This window comes from Lotus japonicus, unplaced genomic scaffold (assembly GCF_012489685.1).
Source record: "Lotus japonicus ecotype B-129 unplaced genomic scaffold, LjGifu_v1.2 AP026985.1".
Classification (NCBI taxonomy): Eukaryota; Viridiplantae; Streptophyta; class Magnoliopsida; order Fabales; family Fabaceae; genus Lotus; species Lotus japonicus.
The window spans coordinates 194,033-220,529 of record NW_026645412.1 but is presented as its reverse complement, the minus strand read 5'-3'; the positions used below and the strand labels follow the sequence as shown (position 1 = coordinate 220,529).

At 35.9% G+C, this 26,497-nt stretch overlaps 4 protein-coding genes across 6 annotated transcripts; 3 read left to right on the top strand and 1 right to left on the bottom strand.

The window, feature by feature from the left end:
* The first annotated feature begins 1,522 nt into the window (after positions 1-1,522).
* On the top strand, positions 1,523-10,243 carry LOC130727294 (protein PTST homolog 3, chloroplastic). Of its 3 annotated transcripts, none has more exons than XM_057578402.1 (11): positions 1,525-1,811; positions 1,895-2,014; positions 2,624-2,778; positions 2,866-3,627; positions 4,079-4,269; positions 4,393-4,440; positions 5,891-6,010; positions 7,763-7,887; positions 8,243-8,294; positions 9,467-9,609; positions 9,854-10,243. In XM_057578402.1, exons 1-10 carry the CDS (start codon positions 1,624-1,626, stop codon positions 9,563-9,565), a joined length of 1,860 nt encoding a protein of 619 aa, XP_057434385.1. In that variant the 5' UTR covers positions 1,525-1,623; the 3' UTR covers positions 9,566-9,609; positions 9,854-10,243. The 3 variants fall into 3 exon arrangements, 2 of the variants coding, with proteins under 2 accessions (XP_057434385.1, XP_057434384.1); XM_057578401.1 differs by having other exon boundaries at positions 4,387-4,440; XR_009015247.1 differs by lacking the exons at positions 9,467-9,609; positions 9,854-10,243 and adding an exon at positions 7,557-7,652 and having other exon boundaries at positions 1,523-1,811; positions 4,387-4,440.
* Positions 10,244-12,525: 2,282 nt separating this feature from the next.
* LOC130727298 (uncharacterized) lies at positions 12,526-15,118 on the top strand. Its single transcript, XM_057578406.1, has 6 exons — positions 12,526-12,922; positions 13,000-13,097; positions 13,232-13,303; positions 14,042-14,166; positions 14,355-14,427; positions 14,850-15,118. Exons 1-6 carry the CDS (start codon positions 12,700-12,702, stop codon positions 14,952-14,954), a joined length of 696 nt encoding a protein of 231 aa, XP_057434389.1. The 5' UTR covers positions 12,526-12,699; the 3' UTR covers positions 14,955-15,118.
* Positions 15,119-16,545: 1,427 nt separating this feature from the next.
* Positions 16,546-19,692, top strand: LOC130727297 (S-adenosylmethionine synthase 3). Its single transcript, XM_057578404.1, has 3 exons — positions 16,546-16,843; positions 17,608-18,315; positions 18,789-19,692. The coding sequence occupies exons 2-3, from the start codon at positions 17,610-17,612 to the stop codon at positions 19,253-19,255; spliced, it is 1,173 nt and encodes a 390-aa protein (XP_057434387.1). The 5' UTR covers positions 16,546-16,843; positions 17,608-17,609; the 3' UTR covers positions 19,256-19,692.
* Positions 19,693-20,129: 437 nt separating this feature from the next.
* LOC130727302 (pentatricopeptide repeat-containing protein At2g22410, mitochondrial-like) lies at positions 20,130-22,842 on the bottom strand. The gene has a single exon (XM_057578408.1). The coding sequence runs from the start codon at positions 22,727-22,729 to the stop codon at positions 20,789-20,791; it is 1,941 nt and encodes a 646-aa protein (XP_057434391.1). The 5' UTR covers positions 22,730-22,842; the 3' UTR covers positions 20,130-20,788.
* Between the last annotated feature and the right edge of the window lie 3,655 nt (positions 22,843-26,497).

Sequence of the window (26,497 nt, the reverse complement as noted above, 5' to 3'; positions counted from 1 at the left end):
GAAGACTAAAGAGAGATATATCTTCTATATTTAGAAATACTTTTATTTTGTTTCTGGTACATTTATGGCGATTTCTGACACATTTCTGGGATGTCAACCCACCAGTAAATATTTGCAATCCCAATTCAATCAACTCTCATACTGATGGTTCCATCAAACCTTAAATTACAGATTTTTTATCATAACATAAAATTAAACATCAAGTTAACTTTCACAAAAAAATTGGGTCGATGCTCAAACCTTAAATTATCTATTTTCAAAAGGGTGTGGTGAGACGAGGACGATAGTTCTAAGTGAGGACGGTGAGAGTAGTGTTATTAAGCTCGGCTCGGTGATCGGCTTGGTCAGGGCACTAGGTCAATGGTTCGAATGCTTGACTCGGTATATATTAAAAGATTATAAAATAGTCCAAGACAACATAAAATTAATATATAAATAATAAAAAGGTTTCAAAACATTAAATAGCATGATGGTGTAGTGATTAACATTTCTTCACATTTGCTCAAGGCCCCGTGTTCAAACCCTCCTTGCATTGAAACAATATTTTAGATAAATATCACATTTTTATCCTACTCTAAATAAATTGTTGCCAACAGAATAAACAAACCAATTTGAAAGGCCCAAATATATTAAATATTAACTGCACAACTCTAAAATGAGCTCCTATGTACGACCCATTATATAAAAAAAAATCAATAAAAAAATTTAAAAACACAAAATAGATGACTCACCGATGCAACAAAAAACCGACCGAGTCACCGGTTTTCCATCTAGACCGGCCGGTTCGTTCTAGTTCAGTCAAGTTTGAATGCATGGCTGATCCGATTGTCAACTCGAACCGGCTAAGTCACCGGTTCACGGTCAGACCAGTTCAACTAACCGGTCTGAATTTAATAACATTGGGTGAGAGTACGACGTCACGAAGTTAACGATAGGGGTAGGGAAAGAGAATGTCTAAACTGTGATGCCTCTGATGCGACGACGTTTCACATCTTCTCAACCTTATTAATTTAAGTCGTTGGATAGATCTAATGGTTGAATGATTGCTGCCGGAGAGGATCCAAATTCATAATTAGTTGATTACACTTGTTGAGGAGATATAGCTTTGAATATGAGGTTTACCATTATTACAATAAGTTATTATTATTATTATTATAATAGTCAGCATCCCTCAAATGTTCTAATAGCCCGTTTGGTACGACGTATAATATAAGGTCTTATAGTATAAGACCTGATAGTATTAGGCCTGATAATATAAGCCTTGATATCTTTCTTATACTATCCAGCGTTTGACCATACTCTGTATAATTTACCATATCGTTTAAATTAATGCAATTTTATGTTTAATGAAGTCTTGAGAGAAAGTAGGTCCATTTAACAAAATAGAGTAGAGATCAGTTAAAATGATAAATCTAACATAATTATTTTGCCTATTAATTAATTGTTCGGCATTATATCATATCATTTTTATTTTTATTTTTATTTTTAAAGAAAAAGAAACCCATAACAGTCTCTGTCTCTATCCTTTGTCGTAAGTTGTTTTCTTTCTGTTGAGCTCAGGGGCGGGTGGGTGAGGTAGAGAAAGCAAAGCAAAGCAAAGGGTGCACCGGGAAGTAGTTGTAGATGGGCACTCTGTGGGTGTCTCACTACTTCACCAACTTCTGCGGCGGCGGCGGCGACTGTAACCACCTTCTCCAATTCCCAACCACCACTCTCACTCTCTCTCTTCCTCCCACCACCCTTGCCAACTTCCAACTGCGCGCTTCTCAAACCACCACCACCACCACTACCACAAGAACAACAAGGATAAGGTTCTTCCATCTTCCTCCTCCTCCTCCTTCTTCTTCTTCTTGAAGTTGATTGAATTGACACGAGAATGGTTGAATTTCTGTAGGAAAAGTCGGAGACTCAAAAGCGACGCCGAGATCTGCGATGACATTCGCCTCTTCCTCGCTTCCGTTGGCCTCCCGGAAGACCACATTCCCTCTACCAAGGAGCTCTTGCACCATGGAAGGTTCTTTCTTCTCCTCTTCAATTTTGTTTCTTCAAACTTTGTGCATCTTCGATTTTAGGGTAAGCATAATTGTCCTTCAGTGATCAATCATTTACATCTCTCTGTAGAGTAGAGTAGACAACAAGTTTTCCTTTCTAAATCTCCCAATATTAAATTTAAATAAAACAGTTCAGAAATCAGAAAGTTAAGTTTTTATATTAAAAATGTTGCATTTAATGCAACCAGTTATTAGCATGTGCTGGCTGATTAATATCAAGAAAGTTTTGTTCACAAACTATGATAAGTGAAATCAGATGGAAGAGAAAGTGGAGTGTGAATCATTCAGAACTCAGTTAAAAAAATGCCATGTTATATGGTATTATCATTTGATTTAAATGATATTTTATTTGGCTAAAATGCAGTGAACCCCCTTTCACTATATGGGGTTTTCTTGCATGTGCTTGCAGGATGGCTTAAATTTATACTACTCTGGCTAGCTTAGTTATTATAGGAAGCACACTTGCTTTTATTTTTGGGCAAATGACTTGTAGTTGGACGGGGTTATGTGTGTTTTAAGCGGTTGAGCCTTTTATTTCACTTGTGTCACTTGTTTTAACCTTATGTTTATAGGAATGAACTGGCCAACATTGTCAGACGCAGAGGACATAAACAGATTAAGGAGCTTCTCACAAGCTCATTAAACGCCGGCGTTCATTCATTAGACCCGGATAAAAGTTTTGATGAAAGGCGAGATGCTGCAAATGAGTGTGAAAGTCTATTAACAGGTCAAAAAACTTCCTTCTTTCTGAATGCACTCTTATTTTGTATTACTTGTGATCATTACTGATTACCTCATATAATACAATTTAAAGGTCAGAATGAGAGGGTGGACAGTCAGGTCGATGAGGACACGGCTTCAACTGAATTTCTTTCAGGGAACAGTTCTAGTAGTTTGTGCACTGGCTCAACTCTGAGTTTAGATGGATGCACTTCTGTCCCTTTAGAGTCCTTGGCTAATTCCACTGTGGAGGATGGCCTTGGTGAACTCAATGATCATGCTGAAGATGTCAACAATGTGGCAGAGGGGAATTTCTACTCAAGTGAAGTGATTACTGTGGATAATGATTGCAGTAGTCCAAGGGAAGGTTTTTATCCGAGCTCTTATAGCCAAAGTTCCATGCCTACTGAAATTTCTGGTGAAACCTCATCTGTGACAACATCTTCTGGAAATTCGGAGTGTGAGGATCGTTTAGTGGGCAAAACGGCTGGACACATAACCTTGCCATCCACAGTTCCTTCCATGGAAAACCATTCCAACACTTCATTTACTGATTCTGATATTGACACTGGAGATAAAGAGTTAAGTCATTTGCTACCAACATTTGATTTGTCCTTGGAGAAAAAGGACTGGTATGCATTAGAAGGTCTAGATGACAGCAATGACAATATTACTGAAGATGTTTCCACAACCTCTGAATTTTCCATTAGGGGAAACTTATCTGGTGAGAACAAAATCAATTCAGTTACCCATTCTGCTGAAAGCAGTTCAATAAACCTTGACAATTCGGCCAACTTGTCTTTGGAGGAAAGAGTTGCAAATTTTATTCAGAATGGAGATTTAGATCCAGTTGAAGGTAATTATAATATATAGTTTCCTTTGTGATGGATGCCTGCTTGACAACTGAAACTTCTGATTTGAGTTTCAGCATGTTAAGTAAAAAAAAAGAATAAAAAAATGTAGAAAAGGAAGCTGTATTTTCTTTATGTTACTTGTCTGTCCCAACTTTTTACTACTGAGTGCCATAACCCTCTTAATAAATTTATAATGCTGTTCAAGTGACTGAAGAAATGGATGATCTACCTTGTCTTAACTCAAATTTTCACATTAAATGTTGGGTTTTATTGTCTTGATTTCAAACATTATAAAAAGTCTTTGGAAACAAGTGGCCATGCTTACGCAAGCCCTTGTAGTTGTAATGGAGCATTTAAGTAAAATAATAATTTCTGTCTTCAGTATAAATTTTGGGGACATTTTCCTTTTATTACCTTTGAAAAAATGCACAAGTCTAACTGTTTGATTCTTAGATCATGTTTCTGGCATTTCAAACGGAGATGGTTCTCAGGAAAACAAAGTGAATATTGAATCAAAACCTGTTGTTGATATGCCTCTAGACGCCCATCCACCTAAAGATAATAATGGCATGCCTCTTATTGGGAACACGGAGGCTTCAGAAGTGCAAAACCAAAGTGAGATAAATCATCTCAAGTTCATGCTGGTAGTAATTATAAAGTTTCTTTCATACTTTAGATATTTTAGCTTATTTTTGTTTAGAATAGCTGTGATTATAACTTGTTATTATCCCCCTCTTATGCAAATGGTATTTTGTACGTAGTATCAGAAGGAGTTGGAGCTGTCTCGGCTAAAGGAACAGATTGAGAAGGAAAAGGTAGATGAGTGATACCTGAAAAATGACACTAGAAGATGTATGTATATATTTATTGTTAAGGTCTCACATTGACTTAATGTGTGGCCAAAGTACTCGTAACAGTGACTTGGGCAATCCCTGGACTCTCTTCTTGAACTAGCTTTTAGGGTTGACTTTTGTCCAGTCAGTTCTCAACTCTAACAACTATTTTCTGGCATCCGCCACCTAAATTTTTAGCATATAAATAATGTTTCTCTGGGCTTTTGCTCCTTTTATTTACCAAGGAAAAAGGAAAACATTTGTAAACTCATTATTATGACCTAAGATTAAAGATGCTAGAGAGACAAGCACATGTAAGCATGAGTTAGTGAGAGAGAGAGAGGTAACTTCAAATGTATGAGGGAGAAAACAGATTAATGTAACTTAGTTTCTTTCATGAGCAAAAATTACTGGCTGATAATTTTCAATTTCTTTTTCTTTTAGAACTATTGGATGTTTCATGTTTCTCTCTTTAATAGAGGGAAAAAGGTTCCAAAACTAAATTCTATTAACAGTAGTCCTATTTGCTTAATGCGTATATATTATTCTCTCCTTCATGAGAGAACTTTGTAATTGGTCTCACCTTCCCCTGTAATAACAGCATTTGAACTTCGTAAAATTAATGTCGTACCTGCAAGTCATTTCTAATTGCACCATAGTCCATAGATCACCACAAGTGTGCCTATAATTTAAATTTAGAACGGGATGGGTAATCGCATGGTCCTTTAAAGGGTCTCAAACTCCCAAGTTTTGACTCTTGAAGTTTTCAGAATTGCACATGATGGTAAGTTTGAGTGAAGCTTCTTGTGTTTCCTTAATATTGTATATACTATCACATTACACTGGTTTTATTTTTCAATGGGTTCAAAACTAGTGTACTTCAAGCCAAATTTGTGTCACAAATCTGACGTCATTCTAGTTATTTTTTGTTTATGGAACTTATGATAGGGTAGTTACCATGCAGTTAGGAAGTTAATAGTTAGTAATTAGTTTTGTGGCAGTTGGGAAGTTAATAATTAGTAGTCAGTTGTGTTTGCTGTCTTATAGCAGTTATATTTTAATAAACTGACTAGAAATGGTTATAAATAGGGAGTTGTACCCTATCCATATGAGGGATCATTCAGAAGTTTAGTGGTTGGTTGTCAAGGAGAGATGCAGGCAACTCTTGAATTCCTGCTATGTAAAATATTTCTGTAGGGATTCTTCATCTCTACTTCAATAATAATATCCATTTCCCTTTCTTCTCTCTTTATCCTATCAACTTATTAGCACCTGGATATCTAAAAAATATTTCTTATGGATCTATAGCTTATAGGAAGGAAAATATTATAAAAGTTATAATCTTTATCCCTTTTCCGATCCCTCTCTGCAATATATGAATGATTCTACACAACTCGCTTAGAGTCATGTTATTAATTGTTATTGCTTTCAGCTCGCGTTGGCTGTCTTACAAACCAAAGCAGAGGCTGAAATCAGCAAAGCCAGAAATCTTATAGCTGAAAAAGATGCTGATTTACGTGTTGCTGAAGAAAGTCTTCCAGGACTCAAGGAGGTATTGCATCTGTGTTCTCGTGGTCTTTTAATTCACTAATGTGTTCAGAGCATCTTGCAATTTCTTGGCCTAATGGGCTGCTTTTGTAAATTTTTTAGGCAGTTCTGGGTAGGAGTATTGTTTAAGAAATTGAAGAATAAAGTAAAAAATAATCCACAGAATGTAGACGTTAGATTAGAATATCCCCTAAACTCATGATTGTAAAACAAGTTTTGATGAGCTTACTGTACAAGTAGATCCTTGCTTTTATGGATGTCATTATCCAACTATCTCAAAAGATTAAGCTGTTAGGTAAAAGCACATCAATGGGTTCATATCTAACTTACCCTGTTAGAAATCCTATAGAACCACACACCACAAAACCTTAGGCTTAAGGCAATGGGTGTGTGTGTTCTTTATTATATATGCACTTGTGCACTTGCTAATCTTGGCAATGTGGGACTTCTTTGAGTCACCACTTTATTATCTCTATTACTCCCCCTCAATCGGGACTCCATTTTTTTTTTTTTTTTGCCTGTGCCTTGCACTCCAGCGGGAACATCAGTGGTCGTCGGACTTGTGTTCCTTCGTCTGAGTCTGCCTTTCGACTTTCTTTGTCTGGGCTAGTACTCTAGCGGGAACATCGGAGTTCCTTGGACTTGTGCTCCTTCGTCTGAGTCTGAGGTCTTGGCTTGCGCAAATGGGACTGCCATTTTTGTTTCCTATGTCAGAGTATATTCAGGACTTGGTTCTTTGCATGCATTGTATACAGCAAGTCTATTTCAGTCTGTTAGATACCTCTGATTTTTCTGTGGTAATTAAGTCAGTTGCGTTAATTATGGAAACCGATGACCTGCAGCCGTTCCTTGTACATGAGCTGTATTTTACACTTACACTTTACAATGAAAAACAGAATACACAATCTAGAAACTACCTCTCAGATTTTCTCTTTTTCTCTTACTTTCTTTCATCTCATTTCTCAATATCTTGTGCTGAAAATTGAAATACAATTTTGTTATTAGGCTAATGGGGTGTTAAGGTTCAAACTCCATTTCACTTAGTCATAAAAGACTTTGATACCAAATAATGGAGAAACTATCTCGAAAGTCAAACTAATAGGTGAAAGCACATACATAGTTTTATATCTAAATCTAACAATGGAGCAGTGTTTTAGTTCTCCTGCCAAATGTCAGTGCTGGATCAGACACAATTTTAACCAGTCAGAAACACTTCAAGCAGCATGTTTCATTCTGTGTTTGAGGGACCTGTGGTGGTCCTGTAAGTTTTTGCACTCCCCTCGTACATGAAATTTACTCAATTATCCATGAATTCACTAGATTTTATATGAAAGAGTACACAAATTCCTTGTATTATACACACAAAGGATGCACCAGAACAGAATATATTTTATAAGCAACTTCTGGCAGTTACTGTTGGGCTAACTGAGGTTTCGGTGAGCATATATGTATGCGATTGGATATGAATCTAAAATATGGTTGAACAATTGATCATCAAATTTATATTTTAATTGTGAAAATCTAACAGTTGAATTCAAACTTCAATCCAGCGATTAGTGTCAATAACAGCATGGTGACAGGGGCATACATTTCACATGAAAGAGATATTGGTTCTAATGATCTTGTATATGATGTATTTGGAATCAGTAAGTGAAATTATAGCTGTCAATCCAAAAAGATAAAAAACTAAAACTGAAACTTTTGTCATTAAAATCTGTAGACCCACCGAAAGCACTGTGTTACCTTGTATTTGCAGGTTCAGATTGATTTCTGTGGCGATGCTGATGTCGTGGAGGTGGCTGGTAGCTTCAATGGTTGGAGTGACCGAATAAAAATGGATCCTCAACCATCAGCTGGTGTTATAGATCTTGTTGGATCAAGGTTCGAAGTACTTCAGAGATACAATACTTGTGTTTTGTACTGAGCTTCAAATCTAATTGAAATTTCAACTAGTAACTGTTAACTGAATACATATTTATTTGCCTTCAGTCTGTTCTTGTGGATTACATATTGCGTATTGATTATATTGTTTAGATGGCAATTAGAGTTTGGGCTGAAAGCATCATTTCATTAATTTGTTATTAGAATAAGCCAATTTCGTCTAGGTCCTAGGATACAGATTGAAAAACTCGTTGCCAGCCTTCATAAAATAACATATAAGAATATCAGATTAGTATATGAAGAATTTAGTCTGTCTTATTAATAATATTGATATCTGTTGTTCGTTGTGATCCAGGAAACCCAAAATTTGGTCAACGACGCTGTGGCTTTATCCTGGTGTATTCGAGGTGTGTGCATCTTTTACTAATGTTTATGCCATCGACTTCTGCCTTATTCACTAACTGGATATAATGATAAAGAAATTCACTTTACTTGAATATATAGTTGCAGTACTTTTAGGAAGATCATTTCTTGATACCCATGATTAAAAAGTTGACTTGGTGCACTTTTGAAGCTTACATTTCTTTTCTTAACTTTCATGGATTATCTTATCTGAAATACTCAAATTTGTTATTGTGACATTTGCTATGATCTCTTTTTTATATTAATAAATACTCAACTACTATATTCATCACATTTTTCTTTACATGTATCTTTTTATTATTTTATATATTTGTCATTCTCAATCAGTACCCTCAATGTAATATGCCCTGTATATATATGGATAGCCTAAGAATTGTGAACATCTAAAGCATGAAATTAAAGCTAATTTATAATGTGAAGTGGTCTACGTATATGGGTTTATATTTGTCATGAACCAACTATATTAAAAGTTTAAATTGCCAAGTGAAGACACATGAATAATTTTATATTATATATTTCTAACACACCTAGGCCCACTCACTTTGTTATGAAATTCAACTTTTTATTCAAAGAATGGCAGAAGTAAGGATCCAACTTTAGATCACTTGGTTATAGAAGTTTTAATATCATGTCATGAACTAATTATTCCAAAAGGTTGAATTGTTGAATGAAGTCCCGAACGGTTTTATGTTATATTTCTCACAATATTGATTCAATCTAACACGACAATATATTAACATTTGTAAGCATGGCATCTGTTCCTTTTGTTTAATGTAGTAGGGTGTTAATTCCATACAATATGACCTAATTTGTGGTAAAAATCTGAAAGAGTATACTGCAGGCACATAGTTGATGAGATGAAACTGATATTGTATTTGCAATCTTGACTTTCTTTGTGAATATATGATATATCTATCAGCATAGTTAGTCAATTCTAAACTCTCCCCTAAATAATTGAATTATTGAAAAAATTTGCATGGACAAAATCTTATTTTAATTTTTCTAGTTCTCTTTCTGTTCTTTGAATCGATTTTTCTTTGATATGAAGTAGCGGTTGGAATAGGTTGGATTGTGTATTACATATTTGTTTCTATTACCCCTGAGTTGTATGGCATAAATACTTGAAAGACTTAATAACTTTACATGTTTGTTCTAGATAAAATTTGTTGTTGATGGCGACTGGAGAACAGATCCTCAACGGGAGTCAGTAACAAGGGGCCACATATGTAACAACATTCTAATTGTAGATAGATGATGCGTTCTGGCTAAGATCACAATTGCTAGATGTATATATAAAAGGTGAGACGATAATTTGAATCTTCACTGTTCTTAATCATCAATTTAATTGTTTGTCATATTGCACTCAGTAACACAATCAAACTATGGGTTTCGACTCATAATTGATTGATGATGCATTTAAATCTTGGCTTGTTCTTGACTCCTAGTTAATGTCAGCAAATTCACATAATATTTTATCCTGATTAATATTGAAGTTGCGCTTGACATTATGAGAGTTCCCTAATATTATTGTGGACTGTTGTAGGGTAACATGCAATTGGAAGACGACCATTTGCTGAGTTTCTGGATTATCACATTTGACAGCAATATGGACAAGCACGCTAGAATGAGCAGCATTGAGATTGCATGTCCTTGACTACCATCCAGTGTGTACATTTAGGTCTGAGATTAATGTTGAGATCATAACATCACCCGGACTATGCAGGGATTAGCTCGGAATTAGGAGAAAACAAACCATTAGAATGAAGAGTTTTGGTAGTTTAACTTCTGTGTCATCTTTTGTAACTAATAAATCTGTCCTGAGCATGGACATGTGTTTGGTTTTAATGCAAATTTTCCAGCCATTGAATTGTACTATTTTTGCATTTAGATTGATTGATTGAATGTACTGGCCTGGGTGCAGATTTCATTTTCACGATTACTTTTTGATTTTGGTTTTGTAAGGTGGATTGATTCTAAATAGGTTATGAGGCTCGCAGTATCCTCTCTTGTCATACGGAACTTTTGTGTTTATGTTTTTCATAAATATTCAAAGGATCACACTTATTTAATACATTTAGTGAGACATAAAATTCCTACATGAGAGGAATAGGATACTCGCCAACAGCCTAATTATTTGATGTATTTGCTTGAGCATAAATTTTACATTACTTTATTTGGTTTAAAATAACTTTGTTCATTAGTTTTAAGAGATAGACAAGAATAGTTAAGTCAACATGATATCTTACCCAAAATTCCAAGGTAATGAGTTTGTGATCTTTTACGCCTATATTTTCTTTAATTAACTGATTTTTAACTAATCTAAGGCTTCATGACCCACTTTGATTTTTGTAAGATTCTCTTCCTTAAGTGGTGAGAATGCAGTTGTGTCCTAACTTACCTTCCCTCAAGCGGAATCCACAAATAGTAGTATCGGGTTACAAACCAATAATGACCTCTTATAAAATCCTTAATCAATTAAATCAAGTGAACAATTGAGCTCTAATGCTCATTTTTTCTGCAATTTGCCAAAAAAATTGCCCGTTAGATTATATTTGCATTTAGGTTCTGCGGTGTTGTTTCTTGGTTGTGAGGATGTATGATTGGCATGCAATCTATCTTTTAAGGATGAATTTATTGGTGGTCAGTTAAAGGTACATGCAAGCCTAAACTGATAAGTCTATTTTTGAACGTATCACAAGAAATGAGGGGTCATTATAAGATTGGCCCTATTGTTTAGCTGAAAATATTTACCTTAATTATAACACATCAATTAATTAGAAATATCTTTTAAATTATTCTTTATAAGAGAAAATTATTCATTAGCATTATTTTTAGACATAAAATTATGGGCACTGGCTAATAGGTCCCATTAGCTAATAGGTCATGTATGTTTTGCATGGTAGTTTTTTTGTTGATATAATAATAAAATATTGGCTGACATAGTAATTTAACACCTTTTCCCATGAACAAGTGGTTTCAATTCTTATGAATAAAAAAACTCATTGGTTAGTCTCTTACCGCTTAGTACGCTGACAATAAGACGATAGTTTAGTCTTACAACTATTTTTTTTTTGTTAATGATGATTACATATTTTTTTGAAACTAATGATGACTAGATTAAAGCTACTAGGATATATTTTTTAAAATTCCCCAAGGTATCCCCAGTACGCCTGACCTAAGAATCGAATTATGAATTAAATTTAAGATGCTTAAGGAACTCAACTATCTATCAGTTGTGACCTTGTTAGTAAAACCATTAAGGCTTTACGTAAATGAAAGCTCTACATGCATTGCAATAAAATACAATATTGTAATACATCAAAATTAGACAGTACAAAATATAATATTCTTGTTCACGAATCCACAACTTAGCAAAAATATTTAAACAAAAATGAGCACTTAAACATCTAGTTCAAAGTTCAACACCTGGACAGGTTTTTTTTTGGAAAGACTTGTCTATTTAATGTAATCTCAAAGTCTCGAGATGATTAATTTCATGACTATCAATTGTAAATCGAGAAAAAAAAAACAAAGAAATGTAAAAAGAAAAAAGTTGCTCACGTGGAAAGGTCGCATTGTAGGTCTAAGCCTTTTGACATCCACTTTGTTATTATATAAAGTTGAGTCCTCACTCTAGAAAGTGAGATACTCAAACATCACACTCTCTCTCACATTTATCCACATCAACATTTATCTCAATTACACACATTCTCTCTCTTCAAATTATCATGCGTGTGTTTCACTCTCCAATCTGTGACTGAGTTTTTTATTTTTTTTCACATTCCTCTCTCTTCTCTCTCCTGGTATTACGGTTTTTTTCAAATATGCATTCATTCTTTTTGTTTTAAATTTTGTTTTGTGAATTCTTTTATTCGGTGAATACTTTTTATTTGTTTTAATATATCATTAAATATGAAAATACCTAAATATTGTTACTTTGTAAATAAGATACTAATGTAAATAAGATACTAACTAAATATTAATTTTTTATTATTGTTTTTAAATAGAAATCTCAATGAATATAATATTAAGAAATATTTTAATTAATAAGATATTTTAAAATGAAAAGCCCGTGCATTGCACGGGCCACTTACTAGTATAAAATAAACTTTGTTTGAAATAAATGTAGTTGTACTAAGCCCAAAGCCCATGTATACATAGGCCCAGAAAAGGAAAAGAAAGGCGCGCGTTGAGACGACGTGGAAAGCTCACATTGCACACACTCCACTTCACTTCACTGCACAGGCGTGTCTCTTTCCTCACCTTTCCACTCCCACACTCTTCTCTATATCTCTTCACTCTTCCTTCACCTTCACCTTCTCTTCATTCTTCACATTACCACCACTGTGTTGTTTTCTCTCCCTCATTCTTCAATCTTCACTCGTCGAAATGGCCATGGCTATCTCCTCCGTCAGCGTCGCTCTCCGCCCTCACTTCCCACCTTCTCCGTTTCACTCCCGCCGCTACTCCTTTGCAAAACCCCTCAGGTGCCTCGCAACCAAACAGAACCTTCCCGAAACCCTAGAAATCGAATCCAGACCGAAAAGCGAAACCGTCTTACACTCTTTCTCTCCGTTGCCGTTGCTCTACGCCGCTGCTCTTCTTCCCGGAGGTAGCTAGCTACTTCACTTCAATAATAGCAACACATTTTGATTTTTTCAAATTTTGATTTGATTTGATTTGAAACAGGTGGAGCTGTGAGATCGGTGTTTGCGCCTGTCGTTGAGATTGTGAAGACGTTGAATCTGCCGGAGTGGCTTGTGCATTGGGGTCACCCTGGTAACATGGTAAGCAACACAACTAACTAGCTTTCTGATTTTGTTCTATGTGGAGTTAATAGAAACAAAGAAAAGAAGGTGCATTGTTGTTGTTGTTGTTGTTGTAATGTGAAATGAATTGGTTTGTTCTCTTGGTTTTGCAGGCGGTTGTGCTCTTTGCAATGGGTGGCTATGGTACCTATCTGGGTTTTCGCATTCGATACTCTGATGATGTGGTATGATAAATATTCGCTTATAGCTTCTCATTACATAATCCATGTCATCTGAACATAATATAAATTGTTGAAATTGAAAAAAAAATGAGGAACTGATTTTTTTATATTGGATTGAATTGAATTGCTTATAGGTTGGATTGACAAAAGATAAAAAACTGATCAATTTAAATGGAATGGAAGTTACGTGCGTTTGAACAATGTTAGTTTTGAAATTACTAGGGTGCTCATACTTGTGTAAGTAGATGTGTATGAAAGACAAATTCATGTCAATTAGTTTTGTCTGTTGTCTTATCTATTTTAAGAAATGTCTCATGATTTTAATGTTATGTATAAGCTTATTAGTTTTGGACTATTATGAAATTTGTTCTTGTGTCTCTTGTCTCCTTCTATTTTACAAGAAGTTATCTTTAATAAAGCCACAGCTTAAATCAGAACAAAAGTAAACAAATTAATTTGTAACTTAAAAATACGATCTAACATTGTGTTCTCTTTTATTAGAGTTTATTCTATTGTCTCCTAAAAGAAAAACAACTGAAATACCAGTCCAATTGAAACCACATTTAATTATATTGAATAAGATTAATTGCATTTGAATATAGAACCTAACTGATTAGATGGTAAGATAAGAAAACTGACGAGATAACTTTTTTTCCCTCCTGACTAATTTAATTCAATATGCAAACATCCCTAATTTCCTACCATAACATCTTTTATAACCTTTTACTTGATTATGTGTAGGAGGAAAAGGCTAAGGCTAAGGACTTGCATCCCAAGCTTTTAGCTGGGATGTTTTTCTTCTTTGCTCTTGGAGCTACCGGTGGAGTAACATCTCTACTCACATCTGATAAACCAATTTTTGAAAGGTAATTAGCACTGTTTTATGGTTGAAGATTAATCTATGTACCGGAACTGATAACATTTGAGATTATGCAGGATGTTAAATTCTACTTTCCTATCCAAGTCTTGTTTATTCATTTCACTTGCAAATGCAACAATCTTATGCAGGAGCCACTATCTTCTTACATCATTGCATATTCTTTTGTTTTTGCAGTCCTCATGCTGTTACTGGCGCCATTGGCCTTGCTTTGTTGACAGTACAAACTATACTGCCCACACTGTTTGAGGTAACAGTTGTTTCCTGTGAGCTTGTATTGATTTCCTTTTATCTCTCTAGTTTTTTCGGTTTTTGTTCCTATTGCTTTTGAAATTATTACTTGCAAATACCCGTTTACACAACTTAACATACGCATCTAACATATAATGAACACTGGTATTTATTTGTGAAATAGAAATGAATTGATAAGTTAATAAACATAACGAGTGTGAGAGTGTATATGTGCAACAAACTACTCAATCACAATCTTGTACTTGAGAAAACTATTGAGAAGCAACTAAACCAAATTGACATTAACAGTAAGAACCAAGCAGCTGAGAATTGAGTCAAAAGCTTTACGTTTTCGATTCATTTATTTTTCATTGCCCCTCCTGTCATTGAACTGGTTACCATTTTTCTCCCCTCGCTTTTAATCACTTGAATGATATGCAGGGAAATCCTGGACTAAGGAGTGTTCATGGGATCTTGGGTAGTAGTATCATGACACTCTTTCTCATTCATGCTGCCCTTGGACTTCAATTAGGCCTCAGTTCCTAATAACAACTTCCATTGGACCTGTCTTGAATGTTGAGTTCATTTATTCTTATGATGTACATCCTTTCCTGCACAGCTTCTGACTCCAATTGAGAACTTTGATTATCCGGATGCTACACTCTCCTGTCATTTTGTTCCAAAAATAATTCAAATTGATTTCTGATCCACACTATTGGGGGAAAATGTGACTAACAATCATATTACAAGCTATATCACATTTAGTGGTGGATACGGGAGTGAGAAATTGAGATTTTACAACAATCAATTTACAGCTACTGACTAAATCTAAGATTCCAATTTCAGTTGTTGAACTGAGTTCAACTATTAACTAACTAAATGGCCCAACACTGTGAACAGATATGACAACAAAAAAAACTTTGTAGCTTTATATGTTAAAGAATGTGAGGAGGCATATACCCTGATTTCTAGTTCTTATTGTTGTAACTTATGCTGGCTGTATGTTTCAATCTATCATATATTCATATATAGTATGGAAGTTAGAGTAGCTAGCAAGGCAAATATGAAATATGTCAATTAACAAAAAGTGTTCTTGCACGAATTCTTACCCATTAGAAAATAGCTTCAATCCAAAATCCTAGTAATTTGATACGCAACTTGGGCAAGGGTTGTTCAGAAAGATCTTCAAACTTAATGTTAAGCAATGCTGTTAGTGAAATAACTTGGTCCACAGCAACTCTGGCCCTGATTAGAAGGAGGCAAAATAGTAGAAGATTATTGGTGCTACATACTCGGATCTGGCACACGACCATGTCAGCATAATAAATGTCATTACATTTGTTTTTATGAAATAAAATGGTGTTACATAAAAGGAAAAAATATTTTATATATTGGAGGAATTAATTTAATGCTGAAACTACTATTTAACCATTAAGCACATGAATTAGTTGATTTTTTTTTTTTTTAGAATTGTGAATTAGTTGAGGTTGATTTACTCTTAATCAATCGTTGCAAGCTAAGTCATTGGGTATAAGATTAGATAAGGGGTTCCTTAAAAGAAAAATATTCTAACACACTCCAAAAGTAAATATGATGTAAAATCGCTCTAGGTTTGGGTGATCTAGTAATATTTTAACATTTGTAGTGAATTGAAATTTTGTTTGACACATCAAAATATTACCTTTCCTTAGACTCATATCAAAATATTACCTTAACTTAGCTTGATTTTACTCATTTACTTTGAGTGATTTAGACAACTTTATTAGATTTTTTTTGGTTTTGCGAGATATCCCTACGGCCGATAGTCATGAATCTAATATCATCGATGTTCGAATATCACATTAAGCGGGTATGTATCATCTAACAAATCATTTTCTATATACTCGCTTAGGAATCGAATATTTGATAAAATGCTCAAAGAGACCAACTATCTACAATTGTGTAGTCGGAGGGAGGTTATATTCTGCCCAGAGGTTTATACACCTAAGTATTATATTGCATACTTTTATTTTAAAGTAAATGAGTCGCATTATTAAAGGAGAAAATATATGTTGATGGCTTCTCATAAATATAGTATTGTCGCCAAAGAAAAAGAAGATTTGTACAATTTATTACATGAATATTCTTTACTACTAATATTCATGTAACATTGCGAGATGAAAAGTTCATGAATGATTTTTTCAGGTATCTTTAAAACTTTGTGCCAAATTAGGATTTTAAAATTGTCGCAAATCATTCATGAGTCATAAATGAAAATAGTACTAAATTAAACTGAGAAATAAGAGATGGAGCGAGTCATCCGTCTAAATTCTCTCTTTCTCTCCCTCTCTCTCTTCCAATGTAATATATGTAGATAACATTATCGATTTCATCTCTTCCTCTACCATTTTGCACTCTCCTGATTCAATCTCAGAGCAAAACAACAAATACATAAGGTACGTACACAATTCAAATGCAGAATGCCTGCTTCTGCTTCCTTATGATTTGTATTCTTCATCGGTATTCCATTCTGATCTAATACTTGCTGGTTTATATAGCATGTTTTGATCGGTTTTCCTTTCCTCAAAAGCTAAACCTTTTCTCAGAATATATTCTGGCTTTAAAATCAATCGTAGAAGAATTTTTAAACATGCACATCGCAGTCGAATGTTTTGTTCTGGTTCTTGTTATTTTGTTTGGTTTTGCTATACTCTTTTAAGGCAAAACCGTTTCCATTGTGAATTTGTAATTCATCTGTGTTGTGTTATATCCGTTTACTGGATCTCAGGGATCAATTTGTGAATTACCACTGTAAGGTCATATTTGGAAATAGAAGCAGTAAGAGACAATGTTAACTCTGTTGGATCTTTTTATTAACGACACATTCCCAAGCACATTAACAAAAGAAAATCGATAAACCAAAAAATCTCGCCACTTTTTCTACCATTAGATTCACATCTTATACAAATTTCAGACAAAAAAACCAATGACTAGTATTTAATATTCAGTGTATTGCTTTTTCTTGGATCCTGGTTTCATATCAGTGTCTATTTTCAAGTGTGAATGATTTACTTTGGTACCACAGATTTAGTAACTTTAACAATTAATTGGATATGCATGAATGATGCAATAGTAATTACTGCCTTCATTAGACAACCCCTATCTTAAATCGTTTGCTTCTATTCAAATCAATTAAAGTAACATTTTTTTTCATGAACAGAGATGGAAACCTTTCTGTTCACCTCAGAATCTGTAAACGAAGGCCATCCAGACAAGATCTGTGACCAGGTTTCCGACGCCATCCTCGATGCGTGCTTGGAGCAGGACCCAGAGAGCAAGGTAGCCTGCGAGACATGCACAAAAACCAACATGGTTATGGTCTTTGGCGAGATCACAACCAAGGCGAAGGTGAACTACGAGAAGATCGTCCGAGACACATGTAGGGGAATTGGGTTCGTCTCCGCTGATGTCGGTCTCGACGCTGACAAGTGCAACGTCCTTGTCAACATTGAGCAGCAGAGCCCTGACATTGCCCAAGGAGTTCACGGTCACTTGACCAAGAAGCCAGAGGAAATTGGAGCTGGTGACCAAGGCCACATGTTTGGCTATGCCACAGATGAAACAGCTGAACTGATGCCACTCACTCATGTGCTTGCTACGAAGCTCGGTGCTAAGCTCACTGAAGTGAGGAAGAACAAGACATGCCCGTGGTTGAGGCCTGATGGGAAGACCCAAGTGACTGTTGAGTACAAGAATGATAATGGAGCCATGATTCCAATTCGTGTGCACACGGTTCTCATCTCAACTCAGCATGATGAAACTGTGACTAATGATCAGATTGCCAAAGACTTGAAAGAGCATGTGATTACACCTGTGATCCCAGCTGAATACCTTGATGACAAGACTATCTTCCACCTTAACCCTTCAGGTACAGATCAATCTAGGTGCTATAAAAATGTGGCATTAGCCCCCAAGAGAAGTTTTTTTTTTTTAATAAAGGAGTATTCAAATATTTGTACGTTTTAGGAGTGGTAATGTTAATGCGGGCTAACTCACCTCATCCGGCTTTCAGCCAGCTTAAAGCGGGTTGAGTCAAGTTGACCTACCAATGAATATGGGTTCAAAATGCCAACTCGTCCCACATATTTGGTGGTTTGGCGAGTTGCGAGTAAAAGATATAAAAGACAATAATAATATGTGGATTAGGAGGGCGGGATAAGCGGGCTCGCGAGCTGAATTTTTTAACTCGCCTGGCGGGTTAACCAGATTGGCTCGGCGAGCTAAACCCACATTGTCACGCCTAGTATTTTTACAATGTCTTTTTTAATTTATCATTGTTAATTTTGCTTAATATGTTTATTTCATCCCGGATTCATTTTTTCTGGTTCTGTCCATTTACAGGTAGGTTTGTGATTGGTGGGCCCCATGGAGATGCAGGGCTCACAGGCCGCAAGATCATTATCGATACCTATGGAGGGTGGGGTGCTCATGGTGGAGGTGCCTTCTCAGGCAAGGACCCAACCAAGGTTGATAGAAGTGGTGCATACATTGTTAGGCAGGCTGCAAAAAGTGTAGTAGCTTCAGGGCTTGCACGTCGTTGCATTGTGCAGGTTTCTTATGCAATTGGAGTGCCAGAGCCACTGTCTGTGTTTGTGGACACCTACAAAACAGGGAAGATTCCAGACAATGATATTTTGGGTCTGATTAAGGAGAATTTTGATTTCAGGCCTGGAATGATTTCCATCAATCTTGACCTCCAAAGAGGAGGAAACTTCAGGTACCAGAAAACTGCTGCTTATGGCCATTTTGGACGAGATGATTCTGATTTCACATGGGAGACTGTGAAAATGCTCAAGCCCAAGGCTTGATTGAGTTTTCAGCCAATGGTAAATTCAGAGGTGGTTATCTTATCACAGTAATCATCTTTCTGATTATTGGGTTTGGAAAAAGATTAATAAAATGAGCTTCACTGAGTACATGCCTCAAGATGTGTGTTTCAGCTTGGATAAGAAGTGAGAGCAGATATGTGCACAATAGGAGCATGCGGCATTAGCTATCTCTTTCAATTTTGGTTTTACCTCTTTAACTTTCTTTACTGTTACCATTTTTTCACAGCTTTCTGCTATTGATTTTGTTGCAACCAATCTTTGTGGTTGGTGTAGACTTAGAATGTTGTCATTTGTTTGATTCTTTTATATTCAACTTTACTTGTTATTATTGTTTGTCATAGCAAAGACCTTGGCATTTGTTTCCAACTCCTACTGGCCATAGTTTCTAATGGAAAGTTGCAAAATTTATGTTTTAAATCTGATATTCACAGAATCAAAATATCTGAATGATTAACATGGTAAAAGTGGGAAAATATTTTTTTTGTTACAAGAGAAAAATAAGGTGGGAAAATATTTGATGCTTCACGGATTTTCTAAAATGAGAAAAACTAATAGAATATGACTTATAAATAAATACAGAGGATTTATGTTTACATATATTCTAAATTTTCCTCTTGTAACCAAGAAATATATTAATCAATTTAAAATTATTTCACTCTATCTGACTTAAATGAATAGATAATATTTAAAGGAATCAATATCTTTTTCATTTGATTTCTAAATTATGAACACTGGAATTCGACATGTAATATTTTTTGGTGCTATCCAACAATATTTGACAGATTAGAAATTGTGGAGCCTACGAGAAATGGCAACAATCCAAGGGTTATGAAGAATATGCCAGTCCAAAAAGTGGAACCAATTGATATTATGCATCTTTGTGTTATATAAGCCAGGAAAAGAAATTTTAACAAAAACAGCATACACTCTTTACCTGTTTCAGTTTATTTTTGTATCTAACTATATCACCATCATTGAATCTCAAGTATCAGCTCAACTCTATCTAAATTTTCTGACCATGTAGAGCATGTATCTCTTCTGAATTTCTCACATTCGAAAAATGTCATTGCTGTAAATACCCCTTTTCACAGCGATTTTACTTGTTAAAATACGAAATGTTGTTAGCTGATTCTCCATCGCGACTCTCAAATTTGGAGATACAAAGTCCAATAACCACTGTACGCTCGAAGATCCTGAGTTTTCTTTGAAAATACCAAAATGTCAATATCCATTCTATTTTGGATAAATGTTCACACAGCAAGATCACAGGGCATCACCTTCCTTTTGTTATTTAGGCATTACTTGGATGACAGCTTAATTAAGTTCAGCCAACAATAACCCCATTTGGTCAAAGCTAGAATTTCTCACCCAAAATCTTTCTCGACTTAATAATAGCATGTCTGATAACTTATTTTTTCTCAAAATATATTCTGGAACTCATAACTCAGAAGCTTCTCTTTAGAATTGATCCTGCCTTTAAAATCAATTGAATAAGGATTTCCAAACATGCTATTAATCTATATCAAACACCATTTTTGATGCACTGATAGCATGTCCAATTGATTTTACTCCCATATTGATGTTCATGAGCATCAGCTCAGTGGCTTTGGCTTCTGGGTGAGACTTGTCACCTGCCAGAAACTTATGAAGAGCTCCATTCATTTCCACATAGCTCCAACCAGGTGGCTTCTGGATACCAACATTATCAATTGCTTTTCTCACGCTTGCAGCTTCGTCATGCTGATCCATGTCAGCTAGCATATTAGATAGCATCACATAACGGGCTCCATGATCATGTTCCACCGCGAGAAGCTCTTGGTAGGCAAGTTTAGCCAATTCCACATCTCCATGTACCTTGCAAGCACTTAGCAATGCTCTCCATATCACAGCATTCGCCTTAAATGGCATATTCAGAATTAAATGATACGCTTCACTCAGAAGACCACCCCTTCCAAGAAGGTCAACCATACAGCCATAATGCTCCATTCGAGGGTTGACACCGTAGTCAGTCGACATGGATTCAAACAGCTTCTTCCCCTCATCAACAAAACCACTATGACCACAAGCACATAAAAGTGCTACAAATGTTACCCCATCCGGTACTAATCCTAATAACCTCATTTCTTCAAATAAAGTTATAGCATATTTACCAAGGCCATGATGAGCAAGACCAGAGATAATAGAATTATAAAGAATAGTAGTTTTTTTATCCTTACTTGTTTTACAGAATACATCCAAAGCAGTGTCTATACTTCCACACTTGGCATACATATCAACAACAGCACAAGTGAATCCTCCATTTTGACCACAGTGCCAATTCTCAGCGGCATATTTAAGGTGAATCCTTCTTCCCAACTCAAGGGCACCCAGCCGCGCACATGCCGAAAGAGCAGCAACAACAGCAACCTCGTCTGGTTTCATTCCCAAACCCTCCAACTGCTCAAACAGTTCCAATGCTTCCTGGAAATATCCAGCATGAGAGTAACCACTAATCATGGCTGTCCAAGAAACCACGTCTCTTTCACCCATTTGGTCAAACAATCTTCGAGCAACCTCAACATCTCCGCGCGACGCATACGCACTCACCAAAGAAGTCCAAGCCGCAACAACACTCTTCCCATTTCTAACCCCACTCACAACTCTCTCTGCCAATTCCAAGCACCCACATTTAGCATACATATCGACGAGGGCATTCACCAACAAAGCATTGTCACCTAAACAACCCAATTCCCTGTAAACCAAGCCATGCACCTGCCTCCCAACCCTCTGATCCTCCAACGACGAGCAAGCAGACAACAAAGTAACAAGGGTATACTCATCAGGCCGAATACCAAAACCCCTCATGTCCCCCAAAACTTTCATAGAACAACCAGCACGACCCGCACGCACAAACCCATTAATCATCATGTTATAAGAAACACAATCTCTTACAGGCATTTGCTCAAACACCTTATATGCATTATGGGCATCCCTGAAAACGCAATAGAAATGCAAGAGAGCGTTGGCAACAAAGACATGGGAGTGAAACCGAGACTTCACAAGGTGGCAATGAAGCTGAAGACCCAAATGGGGGGTTCGTGCGTTAGCACAGGACTTGAGGAGGTAAGGGAAGGTGAAGGAGTCAGGGGAAGGAGCAGAGGAAGAAGAGAGCATTGACTTATAGAGAGAGAAAGCGTGGTTGGGGGAGAGAGAATGGGCTTTGATGATGGCATTCCAGAGGAAGAGGTCGGGGTTAGTGACGAGGGAGAAGAGGCGGCGGGAGTGGCGTAAGGCGCGGTGGTTGGTGGCGAAGAAGGAGATGAGTGCGGTGGAGAGGAAGAGATCGTGGTGGAGACCCGTCACCACCATGTGGGCTTGAATTTGAAGGGCTTGTTGGATGGTTCTGCATGATGATGCTAACAATGCTTTTACACGATCGTAGCTTGCTGATGATGATGCCAATGGATGCAACATGGTTCCTCATCGACATCGTATCACACCATGGTTACTAGTTCATGCATGCTTGGCTTGTGAAGTGAAAGAAAGAGGGATTCATGTCCCTATTATTCCTTATTTTTTTGCGTTAAATTACCTTCGCAATTTCGACCTAAGTGTCATCAAGATCAAACGTCTTCTGCGGCTAGACTTGAAACAACCATTTTTTACGTCCGCGACCGACATAATTAGGTCTATTGTTCCTTACTTCAATTGACACTTTTTCTCTTCCATCAAATTTTCGCTATACTTTTATTTTTATTTTTCTTTTCTTTCAAACATATCACTTATTATATCTCTAATTTTTTGTGAATCTTTAAGTGTTGAAGTGAAATAAGTAAATGCACAAAGATCATGTTCGTCTTTTTTGAAAAAAAAAATACGGGAAAATCGATTCTAATCTTTCTAATTTTTTTTTTCGTAGTCTTGCATTCCTTGTTATAAAATTAACTTTAGTTGTTAGTGAATTTTGTTGCATGTTGATAGAGCTGTCAATTTGGGTTCTAACTCGTGAGGCAGCCTAACACAACTCGGCTTGGGCGGGTTGGGTTGGCTAAAATACACCTCGAATTGATTCCGAGTCAATCTAACCCAGCTCATTTAACCCGCGGTTGAACTCTTCTATTTTTTATTAAAAGAAAAACTCTTCTAACTTTCCACATATATGTTATAACATTTTGAATATTTTTTTCACAATATTAAATTTGTCATAAGTAATTTTTTAGGGTTAAACATGTTTCTAGTTCCTTACTTATACACTAAAATGGAGAACCACGAACTCTAATATGGAATTGGAGAAGGAGAAATTGTAGAGGCTGTGATGTAACAGAGCGGGTTCGTGACAAGGAGAAGTGCAGTGTAGAGATTCGAACATGTGAGTAGGATGGCACAATACAAGGTGAATGCTTCTTCTTCTTCTAAGAGTAGGGCTCAATCTTCATCTTCTTCTACTCCGCAACGCAATGTGTTCGATAAGTGTGGAGAAGAAACAATATTGTACACCTCATAAAGTAGATGGAACCCAAGGAAGCTATTTTTAGGTTCTTTAATTGGCAGGTTAATTTCTAAATCTAATTTTGGTCATTAATTTTTTCTTGAACTTTCCATAATCTTTTACCTATTCCTCTTCACCCTTCATTGTGTTTTATTGTTAGGTAAAGAGGAGGTCCTGCGATTATTTTCGATGGCTTGAAGGTGACAACCATGACAAAGCCAAGGAAGATCTGAATGAAGATATGGAACATCATATGAAGGAAGCGATGGAACAACAAATGAAGGAACTGATGGAAGATCATATGAAGCCAATGATGGAAGATCATATGAAGAAGTGATGGAACAACAATGAAGCAATTGATGGAAGATCTGAAAGAGAAGAAGATTCTAATTAAAGCTACAAAAGAAACTTACAAATGACATATTGAAGGGGAAATTAAAGTGTTGTCAAAGTTTGCGCACCTAGAAACTTCACTCAAAGGGAAACAAAGCTATGAAAAGAGTTGAGATCAACACACCTCTCTCGCTCAGGAACGACGAACGAACGTGGAGGAGTATACGAGGGTGGAGAGAGGATGGTAGTGTTAGGGCTCTTGGAACTTCAAGTGTATCTGACTTAATTTAAGATATTTTTCAAAGATGTTAGTTGAGTTGAATGTTTGACGAAGTATTATTAGCTTATTTATTTGAATTATTAATTTTGTGTTTAGATGAGCTGTTAGTTTGATTTAGGGTTAAATTGAATTATGAATTAATGATTTTTCTTTGAAAGGCATGAATTAATGATTTGGTGATGTGTAATTAATTTAAAAGATATGATCCATTTAATATGTAAGCAAGCCATGTCGGCGTTTGTATGTTACTTAGCACCCTCACTAGAGATGTGCTATGAGGCGATGATCAAAATCAAAACGCGCACAACCGTAGGAATAATAATCAGTTTTTCCAATGAGGGACGAAAAACCAAATTCGCTTAGAGATCCATGGACTAATAACCTTTAACCCTTAAAACTCTATCTACTAAATTGTAACCGGGTTTATGCAGGTTGCTTCGCTCAAAGTGTCACTATAAAGAGCTAGATGAGTTCAGGAAGAAGATTTGCTATATCATGTTCTTTTCACTATGTTACGCAATAGCTTTCAAGAAGTTTTGCATTGCCATTACTAGAACAACTTTGCCCCATACAAGTTGAAAAACAAAGAGGTAATTCTTAACGCAACAGTCACAATCATTATTCATCATATAACATCGGAGGAGACAAAGTCAAGTTAAAGTGGAATAGATTTCTCCTTATAAAGGGAAATGTGAAAGACAACCCACATCTACCATTAGATTAGTTTCTCACAACACATTTCTCTCGTAAATAATAGTGAGGGTTTGGATTCGAATATTGTATATGAAAAACTCTGGCAGTCAAAGCAAATGTGAATGCTCCCGACTCAAACACGGTAAAAACCGTGAAACATAACAAAATTGGAATCGTGATCTCTGATATAAGGGTCTAATTGAGGATCAAATATATGAGTTATTTTAGGATTCTTTCTATGGACAAGTCCTATGATACCAATAAGGCAATTACGTTATGAGTTTTGTGGTTTGTGTCGGCTAAGGAAATGTGACCCTACTACCATCCCCATCATGCCCTTCAAGAAAAACTCATCCATCTCCCTTTCTCTATGTGACCGACAGAATAGGGAGTGTTTCCATTTTCCAATCGTGTGAATTTGTCTACATATGGGTCAAGAAAAGAAGCTGTTGCAAGTTGTATTTGAAAATCCAGGGCACACATGTCCCTATTAATAAACATATTTCTCTTATGACATTTATTATTTGCATATTTTCATAGTTATGTATTTTTTGGGTTGTTAATTTTAAAACTTACGCACCAAGACTTGTAGTTGAAGCTCACTAGTACACCTAATCGATCTGTGTCTTGCGTTTGTGTGGTTTGCTTCTCAATGCATTCAAAAGATGCATAACATTAGTTGTTCTGGTAGGCACAAATAACCAGAAGGTCCAATATTGTCTCGGACAGTCTGAAGGTTTTCACAACTAAATGACCACAATTTTGGGCTGTCGGAATGACCAAAGCGAGATTCATATCGTCTGAAAGTCAGATAAGCGAAACAAAGCTGACAGCCTGACACATTTATTGAACAATTGCAAGGTTACTCAAGCGTAACCATCATCTGAAAAGTCGTTCACAAATGCTTCAAAAGGCCTATTACCTCAATTATAAATCTTATAATAACTATAAATATAAGTTTGATCAGTCATTTATATAAGCATTACTCATTTTACTACTTGAATATTCTTTTGAGATTTTGAGACTTCTCTGTGATCTAGAAACTAATTTGTGTATTGGAGTGCTTTTTGCAGGTATAGGTCTCCTGACGTACCACACTATGCTCCACAATGGACATTGTTATCGCCATAAGAGCATGTTATCACCATCAGAGCATTCATCTTACGTCCATCCCACAAAGATTAGAGGTGTTCATCATCATTCTATTTCTAGAAGAACATTAATCATTTTGTTTAGTAGGTTCACCTCACAACAGTAAATTAAACTCAAGTAGAGTCGGGACTAGGTCCAGGCATATTGAAACACCGATGCTCTCACCCATCAATCCAAGCATATTCTTAAATTTTGAATTAGTTTTCATTAATTTAATAAAAGATCATTACATGCAAAGAAGACAACAGTGATTAAATTTCCACCCTCTCTATTCATTTTTTCTGGTTCAGTCACT